The sequence below is a fragment of the Bombyx mandarina genome, chromosome 03 (genome assembly GCF_030267445.1).
Source record: "Bombyx mandarina strain Sakado chromosome 03, ASM3026744v2".
Lineage (NCBI taxonomy): Eukaryota > Metazoa > Arthropoda > Insecta > Lepidoptera > Bombycidae > Bombyx > Bombyx mandarina.
The window spans coordinates 10,984,654-10,999,248 of record NC_143210.1 but is presented as its reverse complement, the minus strand read 5'-3'; the positions used below and the strand labels follow the sequence as shown (position 1 = coordinate 10,999,248).

The window sequence follows — 14,595 nt, the reverse complement described above, 5'->3', positions numbered from 1 at the left end:
ATATAAGTTCTAAGGTCTCAGTATAGTTACAACGGCTGCCCCACCCTTCAAACCGAAACGCATTACTGCTTCACAGCAGAAATAGGCAGGGCGGTGGTACTTACCCGTGCAGACTCACAACAGGTCCTACCACCAGTAAGTATGTATGTCAGTCACTGGTACAATGTAACGGATTATTGTAAGTAAATATATTTATCGTTCAAAAACAAAAAAAATAAGCGACCTTAACAAAATAGTCGAAGTCAATGAAATATGCGTCATTAAGGGTAACTCAAATAACCCAAATAAATATTAGTATTTTTCCATAAATTGACTACGATAATGTTTGAATTATTTTCTACAGGCTACAAGCTAGGCCATCTAGTGTTAAGTGGATAACGTCGAATCAAAACGCCTTTTTAGTTAATTAGGCTTTTAGAAACGCTATCATGATATATATTTTAGTATAGTATAATAGTTTCGTAATTACGTTACTGACTAATGACATGAACGAAAAATTCCATAAACTCTGGGATTGCACTGTTCTAAATATACATACATTTGTGATTTTTTAGAGAATTTGTGATAACATTTGTGAATTTTTTTACCAACTGACTGCCGCTAATTAACTAGCACATCGATTATTGTAAAGAAAGCTTATCTTCAGGAACACCGACTTAGCTGTAAAATTAATATAAAATAAAATCATTCAATACTAACAAGAAACTAAACATAGCTTAATGGGAAACTAAATTCCAATGCAATCTCATTAGAGAATTAGTTATCTTAATCTTATATAGCAGTTTATCGTTAAATGTTAAGTGATATTAACGTTTTATCCTAGTTGGAGCTTGCAACATTGTTAACTTCGCTGTGATCCTGCTAGCGCCATCTAGCGGCGAGTGGCAGAACCAAAGTCAAATTGACTTTGTAATTTGCAACGTTACACCTTGATTAAGTATTGAAATATATTTAAAAAAAAAGAAGGAAAGTACCTGAAATACATTTAATGTCGTAATATATTAAAAGCTCCCGTGAAATTCGTTTGCACCGTGCTTCATTCTCATTTAATTTATTCATGATATTTTTATTGAATCTAGGAAATGTTTACGAAACAAAATCGCTTGACAAACATTAGACGAATTAGGTACTTAACTGGCCCATTGTCTTTGCCTATCGTAATGTAGATACGAATTATTTTAGAACCTGTACGAATTGCCTTTGTTTTACTCATCAATATTATTAATAGATGTCTTTTGTCCTTTAGTGTTCGGCATCGACTCGCCCCTGGGCCTCTTCCCCCCCGGGATGGAACACAAGATGTACCCGCTGATGGATGTGGAACACCGGGCGCCGCCGCTCGACTCACAACTATTCACTAACGTTAAAAAGAAATGTAAGTCATTTTATTGCGAACTATCCTCGACAACTAGGGAACAAAATGAGAAATACTCTCTTACCGACGCTTGATGCTGAGAAGTATAAGTGACTTTTTTTTTATTGCTTAGATGGTGGACGAACTCACAGCTCACCTGATATTAAGTGGTTACTGGAGCCCATAGACATTTAGAACGTAAATGCGCCACCCACCTTGAGATATAAGTTCTAAGATCTCAGTATAGTTACAACGGCTGCCCTACCCTTTCAACCGAAACGCCTTACTGCTTCACGGCAGAAAAAGGCAGGGCGGTGGTATCTACCCGCGCGGACTCACAAGAGTTCCTACCACCGGTAAATATATCGTCTTTTCGCATTAAAAGTGTACAATTTTCAAAAATATTCGATATTGAGTTAATATGCGGAATCATTTGGTATTATCACCAGTATTTTTCTCATAAATACTGTCAAAAGAGCGTAGTTTAGTTTTAGTTTTTTTTTTAGTTTTTTAGCGACAGTAATCACCTACCATCATGTGGGCGGTATGCTCCTCTGCCTCTAAAGGCAATAAAAAAACCACATAGCAAACTCCTATTAAGCTATAATAAATATTAGTCTAAGAAAACTAACAAAATACGCTTTTGTAGAAAATCCAACTAAAAAATAGAAAATAAATTTGAATGAAAGATACTGTAACAAAAAATGATTTTATTTAAAAAAAAAGCGTGAGGTGCTTTTTATTTTCTATTATTAGTTGGATTTGTTAGTTTTTTTAAACTATTATTAAAATTTATTTCTCATTTTTTAGTTTAATTTCATTTTTTTCAATTTTTTCTATCGGTCCTTAATAAGTATACCAAATTTCGAGTTAATCCGACGTTTTGAAGGGGGTCAAAATTATGTTCAAATATTCCGTTACATACTAACATTCATACGTCTGAAGCTAATAAAAGCGTATTAAAAATAATTAACATTGTTCCAATATCAACGGTCGTATATTTCAGTTTAAGTATACTCAGTTAAGAAATAAGGATCCGATTTCGAAATCCTTCATGTTCGTGAAACAATGCCTCGTCTATCTACAAGTTATAATGTTCATCTGATGTGAGTGAGCACAACGACTCCGATCGAATGAATCGAACGTAGAACAAGTAGCCCGATAACAATGCAACGAGCTTTAATAATGCGAGATGCGCATGCAGCATCCCATCACACATCTCGGAATCGCGCACCGCTAATGTTAAACGCCCATTGTTTCCGAAGCAAATGTTTATTAAGACGATCTGATATCGTATCGGTTAGGGGAGCAGACAGTCTAACGTGTGCTTTGAATGCTCTTCTACGTTCAATGCTACTCGATCGATTAGAGCCCATCGCTCGCCACAGACATGCATGCCGCTCTTGCGTCAAGCTCTGCGCTAACGAATTGAGGTTTTTTTATTATATTTATTGCTTAGATGAGTGGACGAGCTCACAGCCCATAGACATCTACAACGTAAATGCCGCCACCCTTCAGATATGAGTTCTAAGGTCTCAGTATAGTTACAACAGCTGCCCGACCCGTCAAACTGAAACGCATTACTGCGTCACAGCAGACATAGGCAGGGTGGTTGTACCTACCCATGCGAACTCACAAGATACCCAAACCCCAGTAATTACGCAAATTAAAATTTTGCGGGTTTTGAATTTTATTACGCGATGTTATTCGCTTCACCGTGGAAGTCAATCGTGAACATTTGTGAAGTACGTATCTTATTAGATAAGTTGGTACCCGCCTGCGGGATTTGAGCACCGTTGGCCTGCGGGATTTGAGCACCGTTGCATCGCTAAATACGAATGCACCGGACGTCTTATCCTTTAGGCCACAACGACTTCAAGTCTTTTACCACGTCTTATATTTACGGCCACGTCTTATAGTAACACGCGATCTATTTAAACTAATACTAATTTCCATAACGAATCATCGTCCTTCGAATTAGCTGTCTATGTGAGGCGATATCACGACCGGCGCATGCAGATCCGCCTTCTTTTCAACAAAACGGGTAACGGTCGCGTGCTCGCAACGAATTAATGAGTCGCCGCCGACGGCATGTCGCCGAAACCCGCTCATTTCGCCGACATGACGGTACTGAGTTATTGCCGAAACACGATCATTAAGGAGCTGTGCATAAGCTAATGTCGGCGGCAGCTTACACGGCACATGTCGTGTCGCTCAGTAACCTATACGCGATGACTGCTCAATCGCACGTGTCTTTAGAGGTTTATTTCACAGCTGTTGTATAGCAGTTCTCTTACGCCGTTTCCTGCCCACTGAATTTCTCGCCGGATCTTCTCAGTGGGTCGCGTTTCCGATTCGGTGGTAGATTCTACGAAGCACTGCTCTTGCTAGAGTTAGTCTTAGCAACGTCAGGTTTGAGCCCCGTGAGCTCACCTACTAGTTAAGGCTACGCTGAAATGGTCTCTCAAGACTATCAGCTTAGGTAGAAAAAAGGCCGTTTCATATTCATTTAAATGCATGTTTTGGTTAACAGGGAGACCAAAAGGACAGCACAGCGCGCCGCGCGGTGGCCCACCTCGATCCTGGACAAACGCAGAGCTCACGGAGGCCCTGCAGCACGTGTGGAACAAGAAAATGACGACGAGCCAAGCTTCGAGAATATTCGGTATCCCGTACAACTCTCTGCTCATGTACGTGCGAGGCAAGTACGGGAAGAGCCTCAAACTGGAGCAGTTGCGGAAAGATTGCATTGGAGCGCCCCTAGACGTGCTCAACCTCAACTCCGGAAACAACAACAACAACCACCCTTCAAGTAAGCATCACGATAAAGACGACCACCAGAACGTGGGCCAAAGGCCGTCCAGCTCCGAGCCGGACATATCGTCCAACCCGATGTTCAACCCCTTTTCCCAAGGATTCTACCCGGAGTTCCCGCCAGGCTTCCCGATGCCACTGAACATGCTTCACTTACTTCCGCCCAACGAGAAGGCAAGGGAGTTGTATCAGTCGATGCCGATGGCTTTAGACTCGCTGTCCGGCACCAAGGAGGAGGACTGCAAGAGCGATCGGTCGAAGGAGAACTCTGCGGACGAGGAGGGCGACACTTACCGCGCGCCGCACCCCCCGCACCCGCCCCCTGACACTCGCACCCTCCTGCATCACAACGGTCAGGACTAACTCCCGTCGCTCGCGGCGAACGCGGCTGACGAACGAATCCACATCTCACCCGCGTATCTTTATCGAAATGTTTTCAAAAAAAAGGGACTAAAACTGGAATTTAGTTAGTGTATTTTAAAAGATCTCATGTAAATGTCGTAATTATAATGTTATAGTTTTTTTATAAATTCGTAGGGGATAAATTAATCGTTTAGTTTATAGACACAACAACACTCGTATTAACTTCACGTGTAATTATCTACATCGGTGTGCTTAGTGCGAGCTTTTTAACTTCTCGATCGCGTAAAAGTTAACTCAAATTTGTATGGAGTTGAAAAAGCTTCCCTTTGTCTGCCGCTAGGGGCGCTGTTCCAACTCCATACTAATTTGAGTTAACTTTTACGTAATCGAGAAGTTAAAAACTCGCACTGAGCACACAGTACGCTGCCGCGTTGCGCTCGGACGCGACAAGTGCGATACTTCTATGCCTGTCTGTTTAAAATGCACCGAATAGATTTCAGTTTTACGGACGATTACGTATTTTCGAACCTTCTGGATCCTCCGGGGCCCAACGGGGCTACGTCCAACTTTATTGAGTATTAGTTAAATTTATTAAATTTAAAAGATGTGTTAATATTGTAAATGTATATTGAGTATCGCGTAAAATAATGAATAAGCGATAATTTATTCTGAAGGAGTGCAATAAGTATGAAATGTGTTGTGATTGTTACTTGTTACTTAGGACATTCCCTATTCTGTTGTACTGTTAACATTCCATTTCAACATTCCTTGTATTTAGATTAAATCGTTTTATGTTGTGTATCTTGACCAAAATCAACAAGGCCGGCCATCTTGTGAGCGAATGGCGCGAAAACACTGGCCAGTACAAATTCTATTTTTGAATCACACGTCATGTACTATTTTATTTTTCTTATATTGTGGTTGTGGTCTTAGAAATAACCAACATAAATTTATATCCTGTGTAATATTACATTAATGTGGCTGTAGATACGTGTTAAATGTGCGGAATATCTGAATTTCACCAAAGTTTGTAAAATATTTCGTAATAATAGTTATTGTATTCGATAATTTATAAAAAAACAAAAAACGATTTTTGAATGTAAATATTTTAAATGGTAAATTGATAAAGCAAAAAAAAAGTATAAACCATTAATTCGATACGGACATTCAAGTGTCTAAAATGGTATATAGTAGTGTATTTGTAATTGTTGTAGGATTTAGTCGTGAAACGGTACGTAGGTAGATCACCGGACCAAAGGTGGTCAAGATTATAAGAAAATTCTTTTATTCTACACTTAAGTAAAACTAAGCTAAAACTACGTACTTAAAGTTTTAGGGGATGCAGACTACGAACTCGATACGCACTCGTTTACAAAAATACATATTAAATTGAAAATAAACAATAGACTCAACAACAAATGCCAACACCGACTAAAGAATTTGTTTAGAGAAACCGTAAATGAAGACGTCCTTGTCCAATTAGTACAAAAAAAAAAAAAACAAGATGACAACTTTCATATATATCGTACAAATTGGCCAACATTAAAATATCAAAACAAAGAAACAGTGCGCGCCAGGCGAAGACAAATAAACGTATATCGGCACTTCAATGTTCAAATAAAAAAGAGCTTTCAAGATTTTAGTGAATAATGAACGTTAGATTAAATAACAAGGTTCAACCCAGGCCTGGCTTTAGATAATTGTATACTATTACATTTAGAAATTATATATTTACTAAAGGCAACAACTTTAATATGTCGTTTTTGACATTCACCTCGACGGATTGATCGGAAAATGATCTCAAACGTTAAAAAAATTTAATCGAATGTTAAAGCGGCACTTCATTTAGAGAGACTTAAGCGAATAGTGTTAATTCCGTATTTGGTCAAACGTCTGATGTGTTCGTAAACACCATCCAATAACCATCCATTGAACGGAACCAAGAAAAAAAATCTTTTTGAACCTCATCGGCTCCATTATACCCGATTAACGAGACAAACAAACCCGAAAATATTTTTGCTATTTGCGTGTTTAGATACAGATAGAATTTGTCATGTCCCCTAAATGAAGTGACGCCATTAAACGCAGAATATTAATATCTTGCCTTTAGTTCAGTTAGAAACCAATTCTGTTCTAATTTAAAAAAAATTAAGTATGTACAAACAATCTGTTGATAGTTCTCATTTGAAAACGTATTTTCCCTATTAAATTAATTGTTACGCGTGTAATATCAAATAAGTTTGTACCAACATGGATCTCCGCGAATGAATCATTGATTTATTAAATTATCAAAGTTAAATGTCTCAGTCACCAACCTTAAGTTTTAATATGACTCAAACATTACCTAACGAATAACCGTCTTTATTGAACCCACCTGAATAAAGCTTTTTTTACTGGTGGTAGAACATACTGTGAACCCGCACGGGTTGATACCACGATCTTGCTACTTCTGCTGCGAAGCATTCTTGCGTTCTGATTTGAAGAATAGAACAGCTGTTTTACTTACTTACTTAGACCTCATGTCTTAGGTGGCGATCATGACTCTTTGTACTATCGCTACAACATATTGGGAATAAATGTATTTAAAACTAACTCCCGATTCCCAGGTTGGGTGACCGCGTTTAACTTCATCTACTAAATATCCATAATTATCTTGACAGAAGACTGATCACTATTTATGAGTCTATTTTATACAAAAAAAAAACTTGTACACTACATTTTAGAATGACAGTAATTGGCTTCAATCGATCATCGCATCACTATTACAATATTATCATTACAGGGATTTTATATGTAAATTAACAATGTATTATTGAATATTTAATTACCTTTACGTTATATGTTTATGATATTACGTTTACTTTCTTCTTGCACGTGAGCGATGCTTTTTACAGTAAATTTGGAAATTGTAATGGACGAAATTAGCATTAAATTGTTACTTGTGCCAAAATAAGGAATGCGCACTATTTAGAAAATGGGATCGTAAAACTGTTTCCCCGTTATGTATTTGATTTGTGTGAATTCATCTTGTTTTTAGTTTTTGAATGATTTTGTATGTCCATGATTCGCGTGATTATTATACTGATTGATTGGGCTAATAAGTTATCTTTTAAAATTATCGTTTCTTTGTATTCGACTCGTTGTCGTGTTGTGTGTCGATTATTAATATAATTTAAACCTAATTCGTACAAATAGAAGCAGTATTAGAGTGATTTTGTTAAAGTTTTATCCAGAAGTTTTTAATTAAGTTTTGTTACTTGTTGGTAATTTTTAAAAACAAATAACTTGTATTTTAATGTTTTACCGAAGACTTGTTCGTTATGAAAATTATTTTACACATTCCAACAATATAGTTCAGCGGCTAGTAACGAACGTCTCTAAAACAAATTTATGATTTCATTTTTAATCTACAGAAATTTAAACAGAATTTATCAGGAGCCAAATGTATGTACTTATAAAAATAGTATTTAATAAATCGTAAGACATTGAATAAAGTAATTATTTTAGTTGATAAAAATGTGATTAAAACGTTTTAATAGTTTCAAATATTTAGTTCCTTCATTTTTGTTGTGGATATTTATAGTAATTGTAATATGTAATTAATTTTAAAATAGATAAATTGTTCATTGCGGTAAAGAGTATAATTAAACGTAAGTTATGTAATTTAATTTGTTGTATTTTCCTTAATAATGTAATAATGACAGAAGATATCGTTATGACAATTTTAGTATGTAAAAAAGATTATCTATTTGATCTTAAAATAATATGAAGAAATATTTATGTTCTAGTATCATTCTATCGTGTAATTAAAATGATGAAGCGATGTAGTGAAATTCGTTTACGATCAGCGACGTAAAATGTAAAATAAAATTATGGAATACCATGATCATGTTTTATTGTATAGCTTTTTTTATCAATTTCTCATTTCAATAGAATAAAACTGCCCAAAATATCCTTGCACAAAATCAATAGATACATAGTCACCCCCTATTGTTTTACCGTCATTTGTTTGTCCTTATCTCATGCTAAGTCTGTCATATAACGACACAGATCGTTCATGAAACTAGAAAAAACTACCGCTCAATACGATAGGAAAACAATATTCAGTTGCTAATTGAAACATTAATATTTGCAATTTTTAAAGTCTCATTTCGGGGAATTGTATTAGAATGCAAAGGCTGTAACGAGCCCATCCCGACTCATCCCGTTCCTTCGAGACCGTAGATTCAACGTCAACCAGACGTTACATTACGTTCATAATGATAACGAACGTAACTCTTTGTTTCTCGTCGGAACTTCTCAGTGGGCCATTCCGGACTGATGGTAAATATTTTTATTTTTTATTGCTTAAATGGGTGGACGAGCTCATGACCCACCTGGTGTTAAGTAGTTACCGGAGCCCATAGACATTTACAACGTAAATGCCGCCACCCACCTTGAGACATGTTGTAAGGTCTCACTTTAAACAATATACAACGGCTGCCCAGCCATTCAAACCGAAACTCATTACTGCTTCACGGCAGAAATAGGCGGGGTGGTAGTACCTACGCGTGCGGACTTTTTTATTTTTTATTTATTGAATAGATGGTTGGACGAGCTCACAGCCCACCTGGTGTTAAGTGGCTACTGGAGCCCAAAGACATCTACAACGTAAATGCGCCACCCATCTTGAGCTATAAGTTCTAAGACCTCAGTATAGTTACAACCGGCTGCCCCGCCCTTCAAACCGAAACCCATTACTGCTTCACGGCAGAAACAGGCGGGGTGGTGGTACCCATAGATTATACACTTAATACATAGATTATACACTTAATACATAGATTATACACTTAATATATTTGGGTCCTACCACCAGTAATTACGCAAATTATAATTTTTCGGGTTTGATTTTTATTACACGATGTTATTCCTTCACCGTGGAAGTCAATCGTGAGCATTTGTTAAGTACGTATTTCATTAGAAAAATTGGTACCCGCCTGCGGGATTCGAACACCGGTGCATCACTCGACACGAATGCACTGGACGTCTTATCCGTTAGGCCACGACGACGACTCAAGACGTCCACCACTACCACTAGTAATTACGCAAACTGTAGTTTTGCTTTTTAATTATACGATGCCTTCACTGTGGAAGTCAATCGTGAACATTTGTTCAGTACGTATTTCATTGGATAAATTAGTACCCGCCGGCGGGATTCGAACACCATTGCATCGCTACATACAAATGCACCGGACGTCTTATCCTTTAAGCCACGACGACTTGAACGATTTTGTGAAGCACTGCTCTTACTAGTATTAGCAAATTTGAGCCCGTGAGCTCTTTTCGATAAAGCCTGTGTAACCCTTGCGGTTACTATCAGTAGGTAGGCAAATATATCTAAGCAAACCAGTCGGCCAGAGGTTGTTTTTACATTTTCGCCGCGACATCCCTAACTGAAAAGGAAATTAAATAAAACACATTTCTGTATTATCACATGTAATGATACCCATTTTAGTTTCACGTTTATAACTGATTTATTACAGATAAACAAAAAAAAAGCCGATTACAAATTCAACGGTGGATCATGTGAGCTTACACATAAATATATACCGAACACTATGTATTGAGCAAATGCAAACAGATTAGTTTCGGCCAGATATTTTTTAGGTAACTATTCTCTATTGATTTAACAGTGGCACGAGTCAACTGTTGGCTTGTATTAACAGACATATCGATCCGTATAAATTTTGTGTGAATTTAAAAAGGTGACCTTACTCTCACTGCGACCTTCATTTGATACGACAATAAATATGCAACTGCACTTATTTAAAAAAATTTTTTTTTATTGTAGGTATTTAAACAAGAAAAGAAAAAAAAACCTAGGTTTGCTCACAAAAAGGTTCACATGCTTCCTCCTTGGTAATGACCCTAGGGCAAATATACTATAAATTTATACCATACGACTTATATTTACGGCTGCTTGTTTTTTTTTTCATAAAATAAATTTCGCCGTGGCACAAAACTGTTAAGATAATATATTTTAATCCAAATCAACCAAATAGAATATCTACATCGAAAACACAGAGCACACAGCAAAAGTGTTGCCATCAGTAAAAAGAGCCACACGAGCCGCACACAGTATAATTTTATGGCAATTCAAGCTTGTGCCTCTTTTAATTTTCTATGCTATGACTTCACTCGGTATGCCTGAACACCAGTACAATTAATCTTATTACAAAGTACTCATGTATATAGTTCATCTTTAGTAAGCAAAACTATTAAACTGTCTTGTCAATCTATTACATACGTCTATTTACCGAATCATTGAACAGATCTACATTAACCTAATAATGTTTTGAGGATGCCACATCACCTTTTGTGGCATTAATAGTAAAACACAAATTATATCAATTCTCAAAAAGTTTAGAGCATGATTTTCAAAATCTCACTGTCGCCATGTCGTAGAATCTATGGTATATCAAAAAATAATTTATTTGAAATCTTTTTATGAGTTTACTTTTAATTAATCATATAACTACTCATCAATGCGTATAATACTATTTATTACAATCAAAACATGGAACAAATAGTTAATTGATGTTTAATATTTTATGATTTCAATGAAAATTTATTCCTAATCAATTTTATTTTATACTAAAATATAGTAAATCATACATAGAAATAAATTAATAAAAAATCCCTTCAAATAGGAAAGAATAATTTAAGAAAATTTGAATGAAAAAGAGGCCACATTTAGGATTCGAAAAAAATTTTTTTTAACTACATTACAAATCAGTAAGTACCGTGTCCAACATTCAATTTCAATAATATAGGTTTAATGAAAGTCATAGAAAGAGCGAAGTCAGTATACAGGAGGTATTACCAATCAATTTCGAAAACAAAGCCATGTGACAAAGCCGGTGACTACAAAAATTTGACGCGCAATGTAACACAATCACGATTCATAATACATTACGGGTTCGTTAAATTTGAACTTTCTTAACGTTTTAATACAATTGGCCTTGCTTAGTAAATGTACATGTGTTTCCAGTGCACGTTCCTACAGTAAGTTAATTCCTGTTATAGATACGGTAATAGTCTCTGTACACCCTGTGTAAATGTGCACTGTGTAATCAAACAGCTAAATTAGAACTAATACTATTTGTATTAAGGTACAAAATGTATGTTACCATTTAAAAATAAAAACGGACGTCCCTAATAGTTATTTTAACATTTTCCTATGGCAGTTATTTGTATTCAGTTCAAAATTACATTATACAATCGTATCGATTTAGGTTTTTAATTTTTTTTTTTTTTTCAATATTAAACAACATTCCAATAAATACGCTCACACCGATTACATATATCTCACATTAAATACACATTTATTTAAACATTATCACAATGACATTGCTTCGTCTAAATTATTTAAAAAAAATCAATCTTCCTTACGGCAGTGTTTCAATGACCTTTGTATTTAATAATAATTCGAGTCAGTAATAATTTATTGTCCGGGTACCAATACCCCAAAACTTGTAAATTTTGTACTTAGTTAGACTTAGACTTTGTAGAAGTTTGTATAGATTTTGTTTAATGTTGGCACTACTCCCACAGTGATTTCGTCGCAGGAACATTAGTAGCGTCCGAGTCAAGGAATGGGTTTATTTAGTTGATATGGTAAAAAAGTCACGCCGAAGTCTAAAAAAATAAAGAATCACATATATTTCGTAGTTTTCATTACCCGATACCCGCTAAATATTTGCTACGAATATTTTCAAACGAAACAATATCATTGTCGACATGAAATTCGAGTCCGATACCTTAACATCGAGAAATGTCAATAATTTATCATAATAATAATTAAAAATAAAACTTATTCGATAAAGTTAGTACTAACTAGAAACTAGAAGCAGAATTAAATTTATAGAACAAGCTTATTTGGTATGTTACTTTTTTTTTTTATTCGGTAATCAAACCTAAAAAGCCAAATTGTATTACTTTTATTGTAATTAATACTTTTTAATTAATTTTATTATAATTAACACTTTTTAATTACTTTTATTGGTAACACAGGAGATAATTTGTACGGACACGGAGCGAATACATAATGTTATTTACAATTTTTTCATTTCTCTCTCATCTACTTATCACAGACCAGTGGGCATAAAACTTTTATATTAACCTAACCTAGATTTATTTTTGAAATGTTACTTACATTGAGTAAATACTAATATTGGTCGAGACTCTAGTTGAGGAAAAAGGTTTAAACTAACAAACTTCCATGCTATTTTATGTAGGTGGATAGGCAAGATGGTACATACCTATGCGAGCCCATAAATTGCCCCATATCGGCAATTATATGTTTAATATAAATTAATCTATTACAATTTACAAATTTTGAAATAATTTGTTAAATACAATAACAAATATGTGTAGACCTATTCGATTTTAAATTTAGAAATAAAAACTTTGTAATTCAAACATTATTCGCATAGACATTTGACATTAAAGAAAAACGAATAGATTTTATTCAACGTCAAATGAAAAGAGGGTCCAGCATTCGAAGCTCATGTTTTATTTAACCATCCACAATTCTTTTTGATGATTGTCGTTACACTAATATCTTACTAATTTATTTTGTGTATATAAATTATTTTTCTGGTTTGTAATTGTCTACCATAAATTTATTTTGTAATCAAAAAGTGTATGATACATACCTAATTATTTAGTTGTTGGTTTAAATTATATTATTTTCGTTTAATAATATTTCATCAATGTAAGCAACATAATATTACCTGTAATTATTGTATTTGGCTCTTTAGGAATGCAAATATTTTTTTCTCATTAAAAATGAATGGTTTAGTAATAATCAATTTCAATTATTTACAAATCCTTCGGCAACAATTCGATTTAGTACCCCGGACGTTGTCACGTAGAAACTAACCAGTAATCAAGAAACGTATGAGTTAAAAAAATTATTACATAAAAAACTTATTGTTGGTTACAAAATCTAGTATAACTTAAAGCAGAGACATATGTTACTAAATTTAGGTTTAGATAAAATTTAATAAGTTGTTCCTTTCTGCGTGACATTAGCTAGTCGAAAACCTTAATCTATCCTACAATCGACATCAATTTTTCGTACATTTTCATTCAACAATACAACCTCAATTTTTTTTTTTTACTAAATTGTATTTCAATGACCGGAATGTTCATTCCAAAACCAATCATTAATACTCCTCCGTAACTTTGAAATTATTGTAATTTAGTCTTTTTTTTGTATCTGGCAACAATTAGAACAACAACTTATCGCTAGATGGCAGCACAAACAAAATATTTTATTTCTAAATTTGATTCTCAGCAAAAATTTGCCCCTAAACCAAATTGGTCTTGTTTTAAGGGGTTTTGAGGGTTATTAATTTTATTACTACCGCCAGCATTGCTGTCGACAGTCCAGCCTAACGAACAACACTAAGCAGAGTAATTAATGCTTAAAAAGAAAACTCTGGCCCTCTCAATTATAATAATCTCAGATTACCGAAATTCCATCATTCAATTTGAATTTACGAATCTGGCTATATGACCTTCGAACGAAACCCGGACGACAAACAGAAACCGACCGTTTTCAGTTGAACTAATTCAAATTCAACATACTTTTTCGAGTAGCTGCACGTACCTAGCGATGACTTTATTCATTTCTTGCGGTAGTTTAGTTCTGTCGTATTTGTTTGAATATTCTCGTACAATCTTGGTCAGTTGCGAGTGCAAGTCCAGCAACGCGCTCAGTCCGATATACCTCAGGGCCTTCGCGTTCATAAATACAACATTTTTTAATTCAGTCTTATTGATCAGTACTTTCTCTGCATCTGAAATTTTAAATTAAAAGAAAAATCATTACCTTTTAAACAGTAATGTCTAAATTATATTAGCTTCTCATAGAAATGCAAACTATAAAATAAGCTGTAGTAACTACTTGATATCATATCTTATTAGAGCTCTGAGATCTGTAAAACCGAACTCATATCTCAAGGTGGGTGTTGGCATTGACGCTTTTTTTGTCTATAGGCTCCAGTAAGCACTTAACT

The 14,595-nt window shown here is 35.0% G+C and overlaps 2 protein-coding genes across 8 annotated transcripts in view; one reads left to right on the top strand and one right to left on the bottom strand.

The window, feature by feature from the left end:
- The window catches only part of lov (BTB/POZ domain-containing jim lovell protein), a 46,064-nt gene extending 37,650 nt beyond the window's left edge, over positions 1-8,414 (top strand). Inside the window, exons 2-3 of one of the 2 annotated variants that reach the window (XM_028173488.2) lie at positions 1,247-1,375; positions 3,888-8,414. In XM_028173488.2, coding sequence (XP_028029289.1) covers positions 1,247-1,375; positions 3,888-4,531 — 773 coding nt within the window. In that variant the 3' untranslated portion in view covers positions 4,532-8,414. Of the gene's footprint in view, positions 1-1,228; positions 1,376-3,887 lie in introns of both variants that reach the window. The other variant, XM_028173487.2, reaches the window with a different exon arrangement.
- Positions 8,415-12,752: 4,338 nt separating this feature from the next.
- Positions 12,753-14,595, bottom strand: part of LOC114242310 (ATPase family AAA domain-containing protein 2) — a 37,070-nt gene continuing 35,227 nt past the window's right edge. For all 6 annotated transcript variants that reach the window (XM_089740113.1, XM_089740116.1, XM_089740115.1 and 3 more), the window contains one exon: positions 12,753-14,376. In XM_089740113.1, the coding sequence (XP_089596239.1) occupies positions 14,156-14,376 (221 nt within the window). In that variant the 3' untranslated portion in view covers positions 12,753-14,155. The remainder of the gene's footprint in view (positions 14,377-14,595) is intronic.